At 41.6% G+C, this 20,589-nt stretch overlaps 1 protein-coding gene across 2 annotated transcripts; it reads right to left on the reverse strand.

Moving 5' to 3' along the window:
• Nucleotides 1–2,513: 2,513 nt before the first annotated feature.
• Nucleotides 2,514–19,488, reverse strand: PRR13 (proline rich 13). Of its 2 annotated transcripts, none has more exons than XM_063428462.1 (4): nt 19,418–19,488; nt 10,315–10,378; nt 6,230–6,564; nt 2,514–2,837 (listed from the first exon to the last, which is right to left on the reverse strand). In XM_063428462.1, exons 2-4 carry the CDS (start codon nt 10,334–10,336, stop codon nt 2,802–2,804), a joined length of 393 nt encoding a protein of 130 aa, XP_063284532.1. In that variant the 5' UTR covers nt 10,337–10,378; nt 19,418–19,488; the 3' UTR covers nt 2,514–2,801. The 2 variants fall into 2 exon arrangements, with proteins under 2 accessions (XP_063284532.1, XP_063284533.1); XM_063428463.1 differs by lacking the exon at nt 19,418–19,488 and adding an exon at nt 17,907–17,939.
• Nucleotides 19,489–20,589: the final 1,101 nt, after the last annotated feature.

The raw sequence follows: 20,589 nt of genomic DNA on the forward strand, positions 1-20,589 counted from the left end.
ATATCATGTCTAATGCATGCTTTGTTGTTTGTTTTTAAGCAACTCTGACAAACTTCCAAGGCCTCCTCTACACAGACCAACAATACCATTCCTTTATGCTTACAACACAGCTAAGTTCCTGATGGTCTGATTCTAGTAATCACTGATGGCAGGATTTATTTACAGGTGCCATGAAAACTAAAGTAGATAAAGAAAACACCTTAACTTCCAAAAGCTGTGTACATATGTATTCAGATAAATATAGAAGTTTGAATTTATGTATGTTTACGATTCCTTTTTTCCAGCAAGTCTTCCCTGTACTACAAATCCTGGAAAGCTGGAGACTTAAATTTGCTGTGATGTGCCGATGTGCATATTATTTGTAATCGCATCATGTCAAAAGGACAATACCACACATGATATATCAAACATTTGTAATATATAATCATCGTTATTAACATTTCTATAGCTATAAACCTGGGTTTCCTGCGTCTAAGGCAGTGATGCTACCACTGATCTAACCAGCTGAAATATATTTGGTTGAAAGATGTCCCTAAAAAGGCAACATTTTTCTCTTCACCTTCATTTATTTTGTATAATTTCATGTGCCATTTATTTTCATTATAGATTTACAACAGGGAGGTTCTAAATTATTCATCAACAAATCTTTTAGCAAAAATCTTTCCTGATAAAAACCTTTTTGTTTATCCAAATTCAGGTTCTGCCCTCATTCTACAATGAAAAACTGCACTGTGGTATAAAAATAAATTAGTTAATTAATATACAGGTACATATTCACAGTGTGCATACAGAGATAAACATGCTTGTACACCTGAATTAACATATCTACACAAACGTCCATATATAAATCTGCCCACAATAAACATGCTTTACAGTATACTCATATGATAAGCATTAGTGGCATCAATTTCAGCAATTAATGCAATCCCTTCCTTTAATTTCTCTGCAGTTTACGGGAGATGAAATATATTGTTATCTACCATTTTTTCAATTATATCCAACTTCCTATTGATTATAAGATTAAAGCTTCTCGTTCACCTGAGTTTGTTTGTGCTTATAGGTTTTTTTCTGGTAACACACTGTACAGCAATAGGTTGGTGCTATATAAATAGGCGATCAAATCTAGTGCATTCCTCTGAACAGGTCATTATTTTATTTCCTCTTTTTGTACAAGAAGGTTGTTTTGAGCTATGATCTATGACGATGTAGGCATCTAGATGCCTTGACAAGGTAGAGGTGAATGTCACGAGCATAGTTGGATCCTCTAATTTTAAGAGATTAGTCTACTAAACAGTGAGTTGCAATAAGTCACAAAACTAGTCTGCAAAATTCAACTAGTCTGGGAAAACATTCAACTCAACGGAAATGAACATTTGGTTTAAATAAACAATTTTAATTTTAAATTTACCAGGCTACTAATTTGTGCAGAATGGAGATCACATTTAATTTAAAATGCACACATTCCAGATTATGATTTTGGCCCGCTGTTTAATTTTTGCATTTCACAAAAACAAGATCGGTTTCTCCTACTCTAGAAGTATTGGTGTCTTATTATTCAATAAAATTTGTATTACTTTTTTTTTTTTTTTTTTTTTTAAAGTGCCTCACTTAACAAGCTGGAGTGAGTTTATAATGAACTAGCAAAACATCAGTCCAGGTAAAAAGTTGGAAAGATTAAAAAAAATAGAAATAAAACACACACAACACGTTTCCCAGCTCTGCCATTTTTGTGGCAAATCAATGGTCGACTCATAACAAGTCACATTTTAGTGAACAGACTCCAAAGTGTATTGTGGCAAGGTAGCCTCATTAACAATTATCTTGAGAAGTAGACTCATTATATGGCTATGCCTAACAGACCACTTTTTAAAGTTTCTGCTTACAATATTTTGGAGTTATTTTGTCAGTAGATTACTATAGCTTTTTAACTTTATTTTAGCAGACCCATTAATATGTCAACATATCACTGACCGTTAAAACTAGTGTGGCATATAATTTGTGAAGTATTAGTTCCAATGAACATTGTGAGGCTGTAGGAGCATCAAGGAAAATCACGAGAACAGATGTAGTGTTAAGGTCAAACATCACTGCATTACATGCACTGTACAGCCAAGCAGTACACTGACAAATGTCTCAAAGGAACAAACTGACAAAAAGTTGACAGCTTGACCCGTGTTTCTGTATCTTTACAGAAAGCAAGATGTTTTGGTAAGTTTTATGTTAACAGAGGAGGACTCTTGACTGGTCACATTTCAGTAGGTAACAGCATACAGTTCGGTGTAATGCTTTACATGCTACCAGGGAGTAACCAAGTATGAGGATTTCTATTGAATCCTTGCTGTGATTTATTAATCTACATTGGACAGCGCTCTGGAATCTGATGGCGCTGTATAAATAATAAAATTATAATAATCAATCAATTTCCCTGTAGCAGTAAAGAGGACAAACCTCTCTGCTTCCTCAAAAAAGGACCCATGGTTTCACTGCAAAAAGTACTTAAGCAAATTCCTAAATAGTAAATTAAAAGGTTTATTTTTGAAAGGAGGTTATGAAATTAAACAAGAATGCCGTTAACTTTACAATTATATCACACAGTAGCATGGTTATGCAGAATTGCATTTGCAGTTGACTTTGTTGTAATGCTTTGCAGGACCCGTCACAGCCTGTGGTCAGAAGGACAGACGCCAACCTTGAGTGCCAGTTTTGAAAAGTTGCTCCTCTAAAGAGTGACACAGGGGAACATGCTACAGCTCTGCAGGCGAGATTTATCCAGAGACTTTTCAAATGGCTACGAAGCTAGTTTAGTCGCTACTGGAGGAGGAGGAGGAGGATGACCGCTGTGAAGAAAAAAAAAAAAAGTTAATATATATCTATATCAAATATAATAAACTAAAGAATAGTCTTACAAGTTTTGTAAAATTTCTTCTTTTCATGGTCATTAATCCTTATTCCAACAAATGTTATTCTCCCTGCACCCAAAAAAAAAAAAAACACACAACAAGACAAACATACAGGGAATCTGAGAGCCGACACATCAGAGATGCAAGATTGTACCATACCTCCCAACAATGTGCTAAAGTGTGTGTGCTGGCATGCAATATGGATGTCTAACTCTGTGTGTAGACATATTTTACGTTTCAGAGGAAAATTAAAGCAAGAGACCAATAAGATGGCATGCTGGACAACTGGTCCAAAAACAGGAGTGTCCTGCCGGATTCACAATATGGATAGCATGATATTATAGTAGAATTATTCCAGTCCAGTGAGAACCAAAACTATTTACAGTTCCTGTGTTATTATGGGAATTACCTGTGTGCAGTTATCAATTTATTAGAAGGAGCGCAACTACCAGACAGATTCCTAGACACACACAAGTATCAATGTAAAACCTAAGATTCTTTCTGTCAGTCAGCCCTGTCTTACATCTTTTAGAGTGATCATTTTACAAGTCTTTAGTATGCAATGTTTCTCTAATAGAAGCAGAGCCTGGCATGTTCATTCTCCAGACTTAAAACGGGAGGTTTACCTTAATTTTCTTCTAATTTTATAAAGAAATGCTGGTTTATTTTGACACATCTCGGATCACCATAGTTATTTACTAAAGTGAAAATTCAAAGTGGATTTAAAGTTTAAATGGCCATCTTACACTTAAAATAATGAATTTTATTTTAAATAAATCACTATTTAGTAGTTATGTCCCAATGAATACATGCATGCATTTATATATCTTAAAGGAGCTTGCAAGAGCTGCAGTTCTTATGAAGACCTCAGTTTTTTTCTTGGAAGAGACCTTTAGGTCTAAGAAGGAGGTATGTGGAGGAAGGCAGGCGCAACCAAGATCAGCTCAGGGGAGCCAACAGAAACCAAAAGTAAAACCTCCCTGGCTGTTTGGTTGACTATAATTATTTAATGATAAAAGTGCTGATTTCTCATAGAAATCAGCAATTTTATAAAGTGCTTTTTTAATGGGATACTCCTAACCTATAAAGCACTTCAGCAAACTGAAGTGCTTTATTGGTGTGGCGTGGTCCTTTATCAGGGCCAATATAAGCACCCAGACCACTTCATCTCATTGAATGCAAAACAGAAACATAGACATTGTCTACATTGCAGGTTTAATACTGCCTCTAGTGGCAGTCTACCAGATCCAATAATTTCTTATGGGGAAGGCCTAATTTGTGCGCTGTGCTCACCGGGCATACGCATTAGGTTCCCAGATCGCCATGACGTTGCGGGAGGATGTACCCAAACTAGGGCAGAGGGACCTCAGGTGAGTGAATAAAAAGGTTTGTTTTTTCATCCCCTTTGGACTACGGGCGAGGGGGGGGGGGGGGGGGGGGGAGGCAAGGCAGCTTAAAACTCCCTTTCTAACTACAGATGGAACCCACAGCTTTGAGTGACAAGACTGAAAGTTGTAGATTCACTCCCAGTTTCTTCTACTGGCTAAAACAAACAAATATATGACATACTTGCTTTGTAAATTGGTACAAGCACTTGTTGAATTTACCAGATTAAATAGTTTAATGGCAGTGTTTACAAAGGAGATAATACATTTTTATTTATTTAATTATGCATGTGTGCATGCAGGAGTTTCTTTCTGACAAATGATAAAAGCCATATTTTATAGACCAATAGGTTCATTTTGATTCTCTGCATTGAAAGGTTTGGAGTTTAGCATAGCTTTGCTACACCCACCGTTGCCCATGAGAATAATTTAACAGCTCACATTTAGTTTAATGGAAAGAGAAAAAATCAGCGCTAGATTGCCACACAAGAAAATAATAGTAAGGCTGCAATCCTTAAAGGGGAGTCCCCTATAATCCCCTAATGATAAGAAATGATGCAAAATAGAACACAAAAAAAAGGTTGCGCCTAAAATATACAGTAAAACATATAAGAGTGTATATAATAAATAATATAAAATAATACAATTTAATATTGAATATTAAATGAAATATAAATGGATAATTTGCAATAGTCCAAAGCACTTATCATAAGTCCATAATGGTAGATGCCGTGTATAAGAACAGGGATCCTGAGGCGTAAAATGGGGTGTGTCTTCACAAATGGGTACTTGCAATCCAGTGAGGTAATATGTGAAGAAAAAAACAAGAGGAAACAAGAGGAACTCCAATATATACTGGCATAGTAAAAGAGGGACACACCTGACAGATTGTATGTCAGGTGTGTCCCTCTTTTACTATTATCTACTTGAAGAAGCCCTTGCGGCGAAACGCGTTTAGATATTAATTTTATTATTTTACAATAAAGAAAATACTTTGGCATAAAACATTTTATAGCCATTTTGATTTCTTTTTCACCGGACTATACATATACTATCTACCTGACGAGAAGCCTAAAGAATCCTTAGGTGGGGATGATACCACCCAAGCGCCTACATTGAGCAGTACAAGCCTGCTCTATATACTGTGAGTAGTATATTTATTCTCTTTTTATACCTTTTAATTACTATACAGAGAGCACTATATACTTTATTTTATCTCCCTGGGTCGAATAATACCAACTTGGACGTTGAATCTGAGCCAGATACTCGCCAATCAATATTACGCCGCATATCCTTGAGTGGGGATTATTCCACTTCACGTGCGTTATATCAGAGCTAGGTTCTAGCTCTGAAAAGTGTGAGTAAGACTACTTTTATTTTATTTTATTTACCATTTTATTCATCTATATACTGTGCCATTGGAGTTCCTCTTGTTTTTTTCTTCACATTTAGTTTAGTATTTTTCTGAAACTGGGTTATGACACAAGCTACTCTTGAACAGTGATGTGTCTTAGACATTGATCTATTTCCTCGGTGTCGGAAAAAGCTTCTACTTAATTCAGACCAGCAATTAAGAAAAATATAATGTATAATAATACCATACCACTATAAAATAACCAATTTCTGCAAAAGACATTTCTAAATTAAACATTTAATATAGCCTTACATTATAATATTGAAAGAGAGTGGTGTAAAAAAAATCACATGGTGGGTTACGGAAGTAGATAACATAAGGAAGAAAACTATGCTTAAAATATTATTAATATATTATTAATATACCCTTCCATTCTATCATTAAAAACTAAAATGTTCAAAGTACCGTAATCAACAGCATGTGTGGTGAGTTAAAATTGGGTGCCACAAGTTTGTCAAATCTTGCTGTGCACACCTACCCCAAAATCAAGAGTAAATTAATCCATATAATTTTTAATATGTGTTTCTCACCCTTCCATAACCATGCTGCTTATGGGCTTTCTTGTGTGCCTTCTTCATCTTTTTTCTCATCTTTTTGTCCATGACATGCCCAGGCGGGTACGGCATTCCAGGCATCATGGGATTCATTCCAGGTGGGTAGACACCAGAGGGTGGTGGGCATCCTGGATATGCTGGATTAGGTCCAGGGTATCCAGGTTGACCTGGGGGATAGACAGTCTGCCCAGGTGGGTACACTGCTTGTCCAGGTGGATATACAGGTTGTCCAGGAGCAGGGTATTGGCCTGCTGGGTAACCTGGATTACCGGTCGGTGGGTATGCAGGATTTGAAGGGTAACCAGGCTGACCTAGAAGACAAAATAAATAGATTTTGAAAAAATAAAAAATTAGTAAATTAAATTAGCATTAGTAAAAAGATGGTGTAGATCATTTAAAACATTATCCATCACCAACAGCTCATTGCCCCTTTACAGTGCAGTACTTTGCCAAATTCTGATAATGGAGGGATTACACATTAAATCCGTGATTCTTAATCCCAGGGTCAGGAGAGAAAGGGTTTCTCCACTGGGAAGAATACGCCGCAAATCATATTCGTCAACCTCAGGCAACTGCCCACAATATCTTTGTGTACTGGCAATGTCTCATCTAGTACAATAGATCCCAATTAACATGTGCTTCACACCAAAGGAAAATAAATTAATATATATAAAAAAAAAAAATAATAAATATAAAAAAAAAAAAAAAAAAGTACCCATTGCTTTATAGACTGGGCATGGGATGGAGAATAAGGTTACATATAGTACACACAAAAACTTGGGGTACAAATAGCTTACTTCCAAGGCAGTGACAGTAGGGTAAGGCAAATTGTGATTTGGGAGATTTATTCCCCCCCCCCCCCCCCCACCCACCCACTTATTACCATGGCCCACAGGAAGAAAAAATAAATAGATTTGTGGGGCCTGCAACAACACAAACATATAAATGTAATTAACAACACACAGACATACATAATTAGCAAAATGATCACACAGACAATCATTCATCGAGACTCAGACTCAAAAAGTATATTCATAAATACTCACACCAACAATCATAAACAGACTCATGCCAACACACATACACTACCACACTAACATGCAGATCTAGGCTCACACTCAGTCAGACTCAAACCAGGCCAGTTTACTTAACAATAAATGGGGATGAGTACAAAATGATAGCAACTGCGACATAGCATCCATCAGTTTACTGAGCCGTTTTAGTCATCTTAAAATGGTTTTTGACTGTGCACCAAGGTCTACTTAAAAAAAAAAAAAAAAAAAAAATCAATAAAATGTTATGTTTGTGCCGTGTTTGTACTGCAAAAAATAACATTTGTGTAGGTTTGATTTTGATTGCATGTTACATTTTAGATTATGCTACCTGATGCTCCACCTATTTTGGTTTTGGATATATTACGCATTATATATAAACCGCAGCAGAAACAAGTTGTATATTTTCATTCACATTTAAAAAAACCATGGGGTGCCAACTTCATTATCTTTTGAACACCACTGCACTAGAACATAAACCTTGTGAAAATATTATAATGTTGTTGCAAAGCATAACAATTCCTCACCATCCTGCTTCTCATTATCTGTAGTAAACAAGACATTGCAAAGAGACTAAAATGTTACATTAAGGAAGAAAGAAAAAAGGCACTGATACGCCCCCTTGTGTTCTCATTTTATAAACCTGTTTAAGTATCTTTACACTACCATATGGGAAGAGGGAATCAGACTAAAATAGATCACATCTCTATCGCTCAGTTACTTAAACACCGTTACCTGTTACAGCTCAGGACTAGTTATCCCTGGACACTTCGTTTCCTCTACTTTTTGGGTTTATTTATAAAGAAATTCTCAGGCAATATTTTAACAGAGGAGAAATCGGCAGAGGTATTACACTCGTTTCTATGGCAACTGATAAGCTGTTAGAACTTTGCCCTGCCATTGTTCTTTTCATATAATCCGATTTGTGTCAATATGTAAAGGTTACTATAATTGTTCAATACATCAGGCATTCTCTATTCAGTGAGGCTCATTCTGCTATGATCATCAGTAACTAAAGCCTCTGGTTGTTAGAACATTTGACAGTTAGTACAATAATCAAGAATACAAAAATTACTGAATGAGCGGCCGGTTCCTGACAAACCAAAACATCTAAAAAATATGAAGAATTCACGCCAAATAATACAAACATAAACAGACTCAGTGTACCGGGCAATATTTAATAGATATTAAGGGCTATTATACTGTAAATAGAAACACTATATGTTGCAATAATGGGGGTGCACATCCATTGTTACAAGCAAAGCTGACATTTCACTTTTATCTGACATTAATATGAGCCAGGTCTGAACACAGTTGTTTGCCATTGTATACTTCTAACGGCTAAACTTGATAGGGCTAAATTTTCACTCAACAATAGGTAGTGTAAATTTTGAGTTCTGATTTTAGGATTGTACCCTGGTACAAAAACCAAAAACGTCTTGGCAAATCTGTAACATGAATGTTTTTTCAGAAAGATAAATTCTGCCTATTGAAAGGAACACTTTAGTGTTAGGTATACAAAGATGTAGTCCAGACACTAAAGTGTCCCTCTGCCCCTGCGGTCTCCGCCCTCTGTCCATAAATGGGTTAAGAAACTCCTTTTCATCACTTACCTAATTCCAGCAGGTCACACTCCTCCTCCACCGACTTTAGCCGATCAGGGGGACCTAATGAGTATGTGCAGCAAGAGCCGCGTGCATTAGGCCTTCCCCATAGGAGAGCATTGACATAATGCAAAGTGTGAGAACATCCAGCATTGTTTCACAGAGTCAAACTCTGTGAAACTGCAGAAAGCACCTCCAGTGGCTGTGTGGTAGACAGTGACTAGAGGCAGTCTTAGCACTGAAATGTAAACATTGTAGTTTCTCTAAAACGGCAATGTACTACATTGCAGGGCTAAGAGGGACAAGTGCACTGCACACAGACCACTTCAATGAAATGAAGAGGTCTGGGTGCCTATCATGTCCCTTTAACTGTATAGAAAAGCGTTATATATCGGTTATCTTTAGAATTATACTAGGGCAGGAGACAGCAACATATAGCACACAAGGTGCCTTTGCGCGGCACGCAAGGCTGCTAGATCCAAACAGACTGAGGATATCATAGGAACTCCCATGGAGCTCGTCCTTCAGGGGTCCCAGCATGTTTGCAGCAGGTGGTGAGGGGCATTCCTCAGTTTAGTCATACCATAGCTTGCAGGAAGTGATCACAGATCAAACAGCCCACACCCCCACAAACAGCCTCCCACGTGCAATACTCCAAGTAGCACATACAAAAACACGTAACGCTACTTACACAATATCAGCATACCACACACACACACACAATCAGCCCCTCATACACAACATTATAGACAGCCCACATACATATGTGCCACACAATACCACAAACTGCTCATGTACAAACAAAACATAACTGCTCACAGATGCCCAAATAAAACTCTACAAAGCTACAGCAACGTACACTAATTAAAAATAATTAAATAGTAATAATAGTACTGGAACATGAAGGTACTGCAAAGTTACATTTTGGCACAGTCCAGATAAAAGTTTGCCTACCCTGTACTATAGACTTACTGGTCTCTGTTATAAAGTTTTGAATCTCATATCACTTGCCAAGTCTTTCATTTATGTCATTAATCCACCACTGACATCACATAGGCTTACTCTGGTGAGGAGGAAACTGGATGCCAATGGTAACTCTATCTACATGTTTGAGGTAACCTGTAATCTCCTCTACATGCATGTAACCAACATCAGCTATCCAACAGGATCTTACACACAGAGCTGATCTCTGACAGAATTCAACAGTGCAGATGCTGACTTCACCCTGGCAAACAAGGCAGCCAGGATTAACATGGTCACTACAAGGATATTTTCAGGCCCAGAGGGCCTCAAAACCCAAAATGGGGGCAGCATATTTGCTTGAAACAGAAATTGTAAATCAAAACGCAGGACTAAGACACTTTGAGATAGCTAATAAGGTTTAGTGCAAATATTGGTCACCTACCTGGAATATTTGGATTGTACATTCTTCTCAATTTCTTTCCCTGCCCCAAGAATCAGAAGAATTTCTACGAAAGAATCAAAATGCACATTATAAAACTGAAATATGATCACATTTATGAAAATATCCAACCCCTTAAGGCACTGACAAACAATGTAACAGCAGGATGGCTACAAGGTGCACACATGACAGTTCGGAGAATTTATTAGTTGCATTGGCTAAGCAGGTGCTTCTTTTTAGTATGTTTATTAGTTGTGTTTCATTTCATTCTGAATAAAATAAATGCATGTAAAATCCACACTTTCGGGTGTTATTGTTGGAAAGTCAAAATTATTTTATCATTTTAAACCAAGACAAACAAATTGAGAAAGAATTCCAAGTTCCCCAGTAGTTGGAAAAGGCAAATTGCATACACTAAAAAGGTATATGAACACCTCTACTAATTCCTTTTGGATGGTTTTAATTTCACCCAAGCTCATAACTTCCAGTGCATAGCTAAAAACAAATCTCTATAGACAAACAGTGGGTCATACTGAAGACCTTAGTGACTTCAAGGAAGACTTCAAGAACCATAACACCCCGCGTCTCTACCTTAAGTAGTCATACAGTTTAACTTCTTACTTGGGGTCTACTGAGTGCAGGGCTAGCTTAAGGGGACACGATAGGCACCCAGACTACTTCAATCAGCGTCTTTAAATCCCCCAGAGGAAAACACTGATTCAATGCTTTCTTATAAAGAAGACCTAAGTTGCGTGCGTTACTCGCCGTCCATGCGCATTAGATCCCCCCACCCCATCGGCTAACATCTGAGGAGGCACTAGAAACAGGTCACTGCAAAAATGTGTTTGTTTTAACCCTTAATTCGCCGCTGGGGGGAGGGGCGCGGTGGACAGTTTTGTATTCTTAACACTACAGTGTTCCTTTCAGCCAGGGCTGCCCAACTGGTAGATCCCCAGATGTTGTAGAACTACAACTCCCATGATGCTTTGTCATTCTAAAGACATGCACAGCATCATGGGAGTTGTAGTTCTATAACATCTGGGGATCTACCTGTTGGGCAGCCCGGCTAAGCAAATGGTTTGACTACTTACAATGGAGGGGTGCCAGGTCACCATAACCATTACAGCCCACTGTAGTGGATATGGTTCTTGGATTATTTCTTAAAGGGACACTATAGTCACCAAAACAACTACAGCTTATTGTATTTGTTCTGGTGAGTATAATCATTCCCTTCAGGCGTTTTGCAGTAAACAATGTATTTTCTGAGAAAATGTAGTGTTTACATTACAGCCTAGGGATACCTCCACTGGCCACTCCTTAGATGGCTACTAGAGGTGCTTCCTGGTACAGTGTGCAGCATTGACATTCATTGTCTCCTCCCTTTGCATGGAGATACTGAACTTTCCTCATAGAGATGCATTGATTCAAAGCATCTCTATGAGGAGATGCTGATTGGCCAGTGTTGTGTTTGGCTTGTGCTAACTCTGTTCCTGATCTGCCTCCTTGACAGTCTCAGTCAATATAATGCTTTCCTATGGAAAAGCATTGTGATTGACTCAAAACACCAATTCTGATGATCAGGGGCAGATCAAGCAGCAGACTGGAATAAAAGTAAGATTTTACTACATTTAGGGTGGCAAGGGTGGGCTGAGTGCAGATGGTATTTTTAACACAATTGGGTCAGGAATACATGTTTGTGACTCTATAGTGCCCTTTAATGCTACAAGACACAAATCTATTTAGACAACTGGGTGTGTTGACCTTTGTGGCAACAGTTTGGGGTGGCCCATTCCTGTTCTATCATGACTGTGCCTCTGGGCACACAGCAAGGTCCATGAAGACATGGTTTGACAAATTTGGTATGGAGGAGCTCAAATGGCCTGCACAGAACCAAGACCTTAACCACTTTGAGATTAATGTTATCACTGATTGTGAGCCAGACCTGCTCATCCAACATCAGGGCCTGGCCTCATAAATATTATTTTAGCTTAATATACATAAATACAATAAATGTGAGTAATATAGATTTGTCCACATACCATACAGAGTATGTTAGGGGCAATAGCCAATTGACCATAACGGTTTATGAAGTGGAATTGCTTTCCTCAAAGCAGTTAATGTAGATCTGTCACTTTGCAGTTTTAGTTGGTATGTAAGTAAATGTAGAGACTATTTTCTTACGGGGAGTGTGATCTTTGGCAGTTGTTGGTAATGGGTAGAGCTTAAAACCCTTAGGGACATTAGGACCGTCCTCCACTAAGTGAGCTTTAAAGGACCACTATAGTGCCAGGAAAACACTTGTTTTCCTGGCACTATAGTGCCCTGTGGGTGCCCCCACCCTCAGGGCCCCCCTCCCGCCAGGCTCTAGGGGGTGGAAGGGGTTAAATTTACCTCTTTCTCCAGCGCCGGGCGGGGAACGCTCCTCCTCCTCCGCTGAATGCGCATGCGCGGCACGAGCCGCACGCACATTCAGCCAGTCTATAGGAGAGCATTCACAATGCTTTCCTATGGACGCTGGCATATTCTCACTGTGAAAAATAACAGTGAGAAGCGCGGAAGCGCCTCTGGCGGCTGTCAATGAGACAGCCACTAGAGGCTGGATGAACCCTATTATAAACATAGCAGTTTCTCTGAAACTGCTATGTTTATAGAAAAAAGGGTTAAACCTAGCAGGACCTGGCACCCAGACCACTTCATTAAGCTGAAGGGGTCTGGGTGCCTATAGTGGTCCTTTAACAACATCAGAATGGCATGGGACATCCTAATGTTCTGTGTGCACATCCCATCAAATGCTTCTATGAGCAGCCTATCATTGCTGGATCAAGGTTCACTCTGTTCTGGAGAAGGGAGACAGTCACTAGAGGCTTTTTGGCCCTGCAATGGAAACATGCAGTTTCTACAAATTGACAAGGCCACTATACACTTTAGTCAAAAGAATCCTGCATAAAGGCAAACTTGATATAATAATAAAGTATTTAACCAGGAAAGGTACATTCAGTTTTCAAGTACGTCCTGCGGATGTTACCTTAGCCAGGGCCGGCGCCACCTGTAAGGCGACCTAGGCAGCCGCCTAGGGCGCAACTTATCAGGGGGCGCCGGATCCCTGTCCCCGCTGCGCCTCCTCATGCTGCGCCGCCTGAGGGCTTTAACAAGCCCCAGGCGGCGCAGCACTGCTGCATGGAGGGCGGCCGGGTTTCAGTGACCGGCAGGAGGGAAGCGCAGAGCGCTCCCTCCTGCCGGTCTCTCCATGTAGCGTGGCCCGGCGGCGCGGAACGCGGGACAGGAACCTCTGTTTCCTGTACCCGGCCGCCGGCGGAATGACAGAAGTGCTCACTGAGTGAGTGCTTCCTGTCATTCCGCCGGCGGCTGGGTACAGGAAACAGAGGTTCCTGTCCCGCGTTCCGCACCGCCCGGCCACGCTACATGGGCAGGAGGGGAGGGTAAGGACCACTATGGGAGGGGGGGTGGGGGGGTCGAATAACGGACCACTAGGGGAGGGGGGGGAATAACGGACCACTAGGGGAGGGGGGGGAATAACGGACCACTAGGGGAGGGGGGGGAATAACGGACCACTAGGGGAGGGGGGGGGAATAACGGACCACTAGGGGAGGGGGGGTGGGGGGGGGAATAACGGACCACTAGGGGAGGGGGGGTGGGGGGGGAATAACGGACCACTGGGGGGGGGGGAAATAACGGACAACTAGGGGAGGGGGGGTGGGGGGGGAATAACGGACCATTAGGGGAGGGGGGAATAACGGACCACTAGGGGAGGGAATAACGGACCACTAGGGGAGGGGGGGTGGGGGGAATAACGGACCACTGGGGGGGGGGGAATAACGGACCACTAGGGGAGGGGGGGGATAACGGACCACTAGGGGAGGGGGGGGATAATGGACCACTAGGAGGGGGTGGGGGGGGATAACGGACCACTAGGGCAGGGGGGATGGGTAAGGACCATGAGGGGGGGAAAGGACCACTGGGGGTGGGTAAGGACCAGGGGGGGCTAAGGAACGGGGGGGGGGGGGTAAGGACCATCAGGGGGGGAAAGGACCACTAGGGGAGGGGGGGAGGATAAGGACCACTAGGGGAGGGAGGGAGAGGGGGGATAAGGACCACTGGGGGTGGGTAAGGACCACTAGGGGAGGGGAGGGAGGATAAGGACCACTAGGGGAGGGGAGGGAGGATAAGGACCACTAGGGGAGGGAGGGAGAGGGGGGGGGATAAGGACCACTGGGGGTGGGTAGGGACCAGGGGGGGTTTGGACCACTGGGGGGGTAAGGACCACTAGGGGAGGGGAGGGAGGATAAGGACCACTAGGGGAGGGGAGGGAGAGGGGGGGATAAGGACCACTAGGGGAGGGAGGGGGTGGATAAGGACCACTGGGGTGGGTAAGGACCACTGGGGGAGGGGGGTGAAGGAACACAAGGGGAATGGGGGTGGGAAGGTAAGGACCACTGAGGGAGGAGGAGGGGAGGTCCACTAGGTGTTTGGGAGAGGGAGGACCACTAAGGGGGGGAAGGACCACCAAAGGGGGGGAAGGAGGGAGGACTACTAAGGAGAGGGAAGGAGGGTAAGGACCACTAAGGGGGGGGGGGAGATTACCACTAAGGGGGTGGTGGGAGTAGGGGAAGGTCTACTAAGGGGTTTGAGAGAGGGAGGACCACTAAGGGGTTTGGGAGAGGGAGGACCACTAAGGGGTTTGGGAGAGGGAGGACCACTAAGGGGTTTGGGAGAGGGGAGTGAGAAGACCACCAAGGGGGGACTGCAGAGGGACAGGGGGCCAAGGGAGAGCACTAAGTGACACACACACACACACAGAAACATACAATGCATTCCTACTCACACACAATACATCCCTTATGTTCTCTTACATAATTAATGCACCCCTTACAGACACACACTGCATTCAATTACATACACAGAAACAAACCTTGCACCCCTTACACACACACACACACACACAGAAACATACAATGCATTCCTTACACGCAAACACACACTACATCCCATATAAACACACTACATCCCTTACACAAATTGCACACATAAAAAATCCCCAACTCATGGATGGGCCATGTAGGTGGATTTATGGGTGGGCATTGTAGGCGTATGCCCCCTGGGGGCCCAGACCTTGAGCTGTGTAAGGGGCCCTAAAAAATGGAGCTGCTTCCTGTTTGTTAATTGTTGTGAGCACTGTTAAAAACAGTCTCCAGAGAGCCTCTTCTACACCAGACCTGTGGAGCCAGACTGAGCCCATCATCAGCCTCTTGTCCTCATCTGGTGGTAAGTAGGCAATCCAATATATTATTAGTGGCACTAATCTCTAATTTACCTCACATTAAATGGATACTATAGTCACCAGAAGCACTACAGCATAATGTAGTGGTTCTGGTGTCTATAGCCTGTGCCTGTAGGCTTTTTAATGTAAACACACTGTCTTTTCAGATAAAAGACACTTTGTGAAGACTGGCGTTGGCCCATATGGCAGAGCATATGGGCGGGGCATTGTGATGTCACATGGTGGGCAGGACATATGGGGGGGCGGCAAAAATCCTTGCACCGGCCCTGACCTTAGCCCAATATCAAGGGGTTGTTACTATTACCCAATTTAATGGTACTCCGTTGTAGCGGAGCTCCCTGTACCCCGGCTGGGTACCTCCGCCACAGTGGTTGCTTCCTAGCTGGAACCAGACAAACGGGTAGGGGAACTAGCTCCATGCGCTCCCAGGAAGAGACGGCACTCAGTCCTGGAAGCTCTTAGTCCTTACAAGGACTTTCCCCGCTGCATCCCCTGCAAGCTGGAACAGCAGACACAGGGGTTAAATCTTCCTTTCCTCCAGTAACCATCTTTATTTGGAACACACAGCTTTTATGCACAGACCCCCATTCAGTATTATACAATTAAAAAGCAAGGGGGGGGGGGGGGCGTAAGAACCAATGATCCAACACATCCCTTCTGTTTTCCTGCGCCTAAGTGCTCTACATAAAAACAGAAGCTTTATATCTGTAGCTCACTGATAACAGGAGGTGGAGAATCTGTGAAGAGGCGTGATCTTGCATCACAGGGTAAGCAAATGGTCACGAAAACACAGAGAGGCAAACAAGTGGGTAAAGTAAACAAATACTGTGATCAATGAAATTAATAAAATATTCCAATTTTTGTTAAAAAAAATTAGATTTGTGTGTATGTACACACACACACACCCCTTTAGTCTGTAAGATATACTGAATGTTTATATGAATTAAAAAGTTTTTACAAACAGTTACTGCTGCCACAGTCAATGTCCATTTCAAAATTCACATTAGAACACTGTATATATTCATTGAAGCTGATATGCAGTGCCTGTATCTGTGTAATATACCATGGGTTTTTCATACATGGAATATTTTGCACTGAGCAATACGTGTTCATTTTGGAAACTATGCGCATGCAAAAAAAAAAATGTTTTTAAATGCTCTTTTGTGATATACCTGTGTGTGACAGCTAACCATCTCCATGTGAACTAGTTGGCTACAGCATACATGGTAAGACTGTGATTATGCTACTCAAAAGGACAAATATCACCTTTAAACTATTTTTTAACATAATAATCCTTTCATGGAGTATTGAAAATAAATAAAAAAAATTTAATGAAGTTTATGTAAAAATAAAAATAAAATAAAACACAACTCATCCCTATCTTTAGTATATGACGGGATCCTTCAGCCATACATAACTTGGGTATTTGAAAATTGACAATCTTTAGCACTCCAGATGTTGTGGACTACATATCCCCTGATGTTTTGCCAGCATTATGGTAGATTTAATCCACAACATCTGAAGTGCAAACGGTTAGCTGCCCCTGCTCTATGGTCTTCGCTGCTTCACTCCCTGCACAGAATCAGGGAATAGAGAATGTTGGTTTTTTAAACACTGTCTGACCTAAGGTGAATGTATATGGCTGAAGGACCCTGTCATATATTAAAGGTAGGAATGCATTTTTCACATATACTTCAGAAAAAATAAATAAATACATTCCCTGTTCTAGCATGACTGGATAGATATATTATATATATCTTGCTAAAGACCCGAACGGGTTGAAAGGCTGATGATTTTTTTTATTTTTAGAGATGACAATGTTTTGATTTAAACCTTTACTAAAACACATTATGGTTTTATTGGAAGACCTTGGAGTGCACCCTTTATTTGGTTCATTATATACTCAACGTGGGTGTGCACCCAGGCAAGGTTATTATTTTTGTATAACTGTCTGCGGAGTGTCAAGCTTATTTATACACTCCCCAAGAGTGTCCTCATCGGTCTGAACAACAACAACAACAACAACAACAACAACTGTTTAGTGGGTTAGAAGACCCTTTGTTTTGTGGGTATTTATAACAGATAATCTCCATCAGGATTATTCACTAAAGTGTGAGAATTGTGGGGAATTCAAAGTAAATTTCAAATTGAAATCCAATGCAACCAAACGAAGTAAAAATATCCAAGTCCACTATGCTTTTTAGTTTTGGCTACTTTGACCTTAAAGCAATACTGTTAATCCACCCATCTCCAAAATAAATATTTCAGAAAGAGAAAATATTTATGAAATACTCACAGTGATGGTGCTGGAATTTCACTGCTATTCCAAAACAGTCAAAATAAATACTGAGACAAAGTAGAGACTGATTGGTCTTAGTAGTTTTCCTACGCTTGACAAAAAGGTGGAGCTACAGTCTGTCCATAGACAGACCTGTTTTTCCCCTCTGTCGTCATGGCTAGGGGCTTGACAAAAGGTAGCTAGCTCCGCATTTTTGGCAACATAGGTCAAACATAGAAGGTCTTGCGGGATGCTCCATAAACCTCAGTGTTGTACTCTTGCGCATGCGGATGCGGGCACCTGGCAGTTGAAGCTCCAGGAGATGAAGAGGACCGTCAGGAAGAGCATGGCAGCGGTTCAGGTAACTATAAACGCACCTTTCCCTGCACCCCGAGGCAACTGGACACCCAGCAGTTAAAGTCACTAAACAAGTTATGCAAAGTGACCGATCTGCCTTAAATTTGAAATTTACTTTAAATTCCTAACAATTACATCCTACAGGGCAAAGTGTGAATGTCCTCCCTCTGAACTTACAATTATATAAGATAATAATGTGAAGTGTGTGAGATATACACACACACACATTTGTATATGAGATAAGTGTGCACAGCTTCCCTTTCTAATTATGCAATATTTATTGTTGAGTGTATATACACATATGTGTTTATACATTAAGAGTAACAGTGCATGAGTGATCATGCAGTCTGTAAATGTGTAATTAGCTTAAATGAATGAGGGTGAGTGTACTCACCTCTCAAAGCATACAGTCACTATTTATTATAGAGTCATATATATATATATATATATATATATATATATAGCTATAGAGAGAGAGCGAGCGAACTACACATCTGTCAGTCAGTGACTGTGTGTCTGTACTCACCTGTCAGTGAGTGAGTGAGTGTGTCTGTACTCACCTGTCAGTGAGTGTGTCTGTACTCATTATTGAGTGAGTGAGAGTGTCTGTACTCAGCAGTGAGTGAGTGTGTCTGTACTCACCTGTCAGTGAGTGAGTGTGTCTGTACTCACCTGTCAGTGAGTGAGTGTGTCTGTACTCACCTGTCAGTGAGTGAGTGTGTCTGTACTCACCTGTCAGTGAGTGAGTGTGTCTGTACTCACCTGTCAGTGAGTGAGTGTGTCTGTACTCACCTGTCAGTGAGTGAGTGTGTCTGTACTCACCTGTCAGTGAGTGAGTGTGTCTGTACTCACCTGTCAGTGAGTGAGTGTCTGTACTCAGCAGTGAGGGAGTGTGTCTGTACTCAGCAGTGAGGGAGTGTGTCTGTACTCAGCAGTGAGGGAGTGTGTCTGTACTCAGCAGTGAGGGAGTGAGAGTGTCTGTTCTCAGCAGTCAGGGAGTGAGAGTGTCTGTTCTCAGCAGTCAGGGAGTGAGAGTGTCTGTACTCAGCAGTCAGTGAGTGAGAGTGCCTGTACTCAGCAGTCAGTGAGTGAGAGTGCCTGTACTCAGCATTGAGTGAGTGAGAGTGTCTGTACTCAGCAGTGAGTGAGTGAGTGAGAGTGCCTGTACTCACCTGTCAGGTCTGCACACAGGCTGATGCTCTTTGCTTCTTCCGGGAGACTTTGGACTCTCATCCCTTCCAGTCTCTGCCCACAAATTCCCTCTCCGTCTATTGGTTACTGTATTCTCTATCAGTTATTTGATTGGAGAGTCATTGGTCAGGCCCCGCCCATCACCCCTTTTCCCCACCCTGCAGAGACAGTTCGTTTGAGACACACCTAGCTGCCACTGCAGTCCTATTAACCCTCTCCTTCCCCTTCTATCCTGCTATCTGTCCTTAACCCCTTCATTACCCGGCCCATGTAACTAACCCCCTCACAACCAAAAAGATCTCACTGGCCATCACTTCCTCCATATTCTGAACACTTTCCTCAATTTACTGTGCTTTTTACCCCCATTCCGTGTCTTCTGTGTACTATACCCCAGCTTCTCTGGCTTTTGAGCTATTTACCCCACCTGAATATCAGAATTATTTACCCCACCTGAATATCAGACAGAATTATTTACCCCACCATTCTTAATGTCAGGGTTATTTACCCCACCATTCTTAATACCAGGGTTATTTACCCCACCATTCTTAATACCAGGGTTATTTACCCCACCTTCTCTGGCTTATATTATAGTTACCCCTTCCTTCCCTGGTTTCTGTGTTATTAACCCTCTCCTTCCCTTGCTCCTGTTATTTACTCCATCTCTCACTTATTTGTGTGTTATTTACTCCGTGTCCCCTTTATCATGTATGTGTTATGTCCCCCTTATCATGTATGTGTTATGTCCCCCTTATCATGTATGTGTTATTTACTCCATGTCCCCCTTATCATGTATGTGTTATGTCCCCCTTATCATGTATGTGTTATTTACTCCATGTCTCCCTTATGTATGTGTTATGTCCCCCTTATCATGTATGTGTTATGTCCCCCTTATCATGTATGTGTTATTTACTCCATGTCCCCCTTATCATGTATGTGTTATGTCCCCCTTATCATGTATGTGTTATTTACTCCATGTCTCCCTTATGTATGTGTTATGTCCCCCTTATCATGTATGTGTTATGTCCCCCTTATCATGTATGTGTTATTTACTCCATGTCCCCCTTATCATGTATGTGTTATGTCCCCCTTATCATGTATGTGTTATTTACTCCATGTCTCCCTTATGTATGTGTTATGTCCCCCTTATCATGTA

This window comes from Pelobates fuscus, chromosome 1, assembly GCF_036172605.1.
Source record: "Pelobates fuscus isolate aPelFus1 chromosome 1, aPelFus1.pri, whole genome shotgun sequence".
Taxonomy (NCBI): domain Eukaryota; kingdom Metazoa; phylum Chordata; class Amphibia; order Anura; family Pelobatidae; genus Pelobates; species Pelobates fuscus.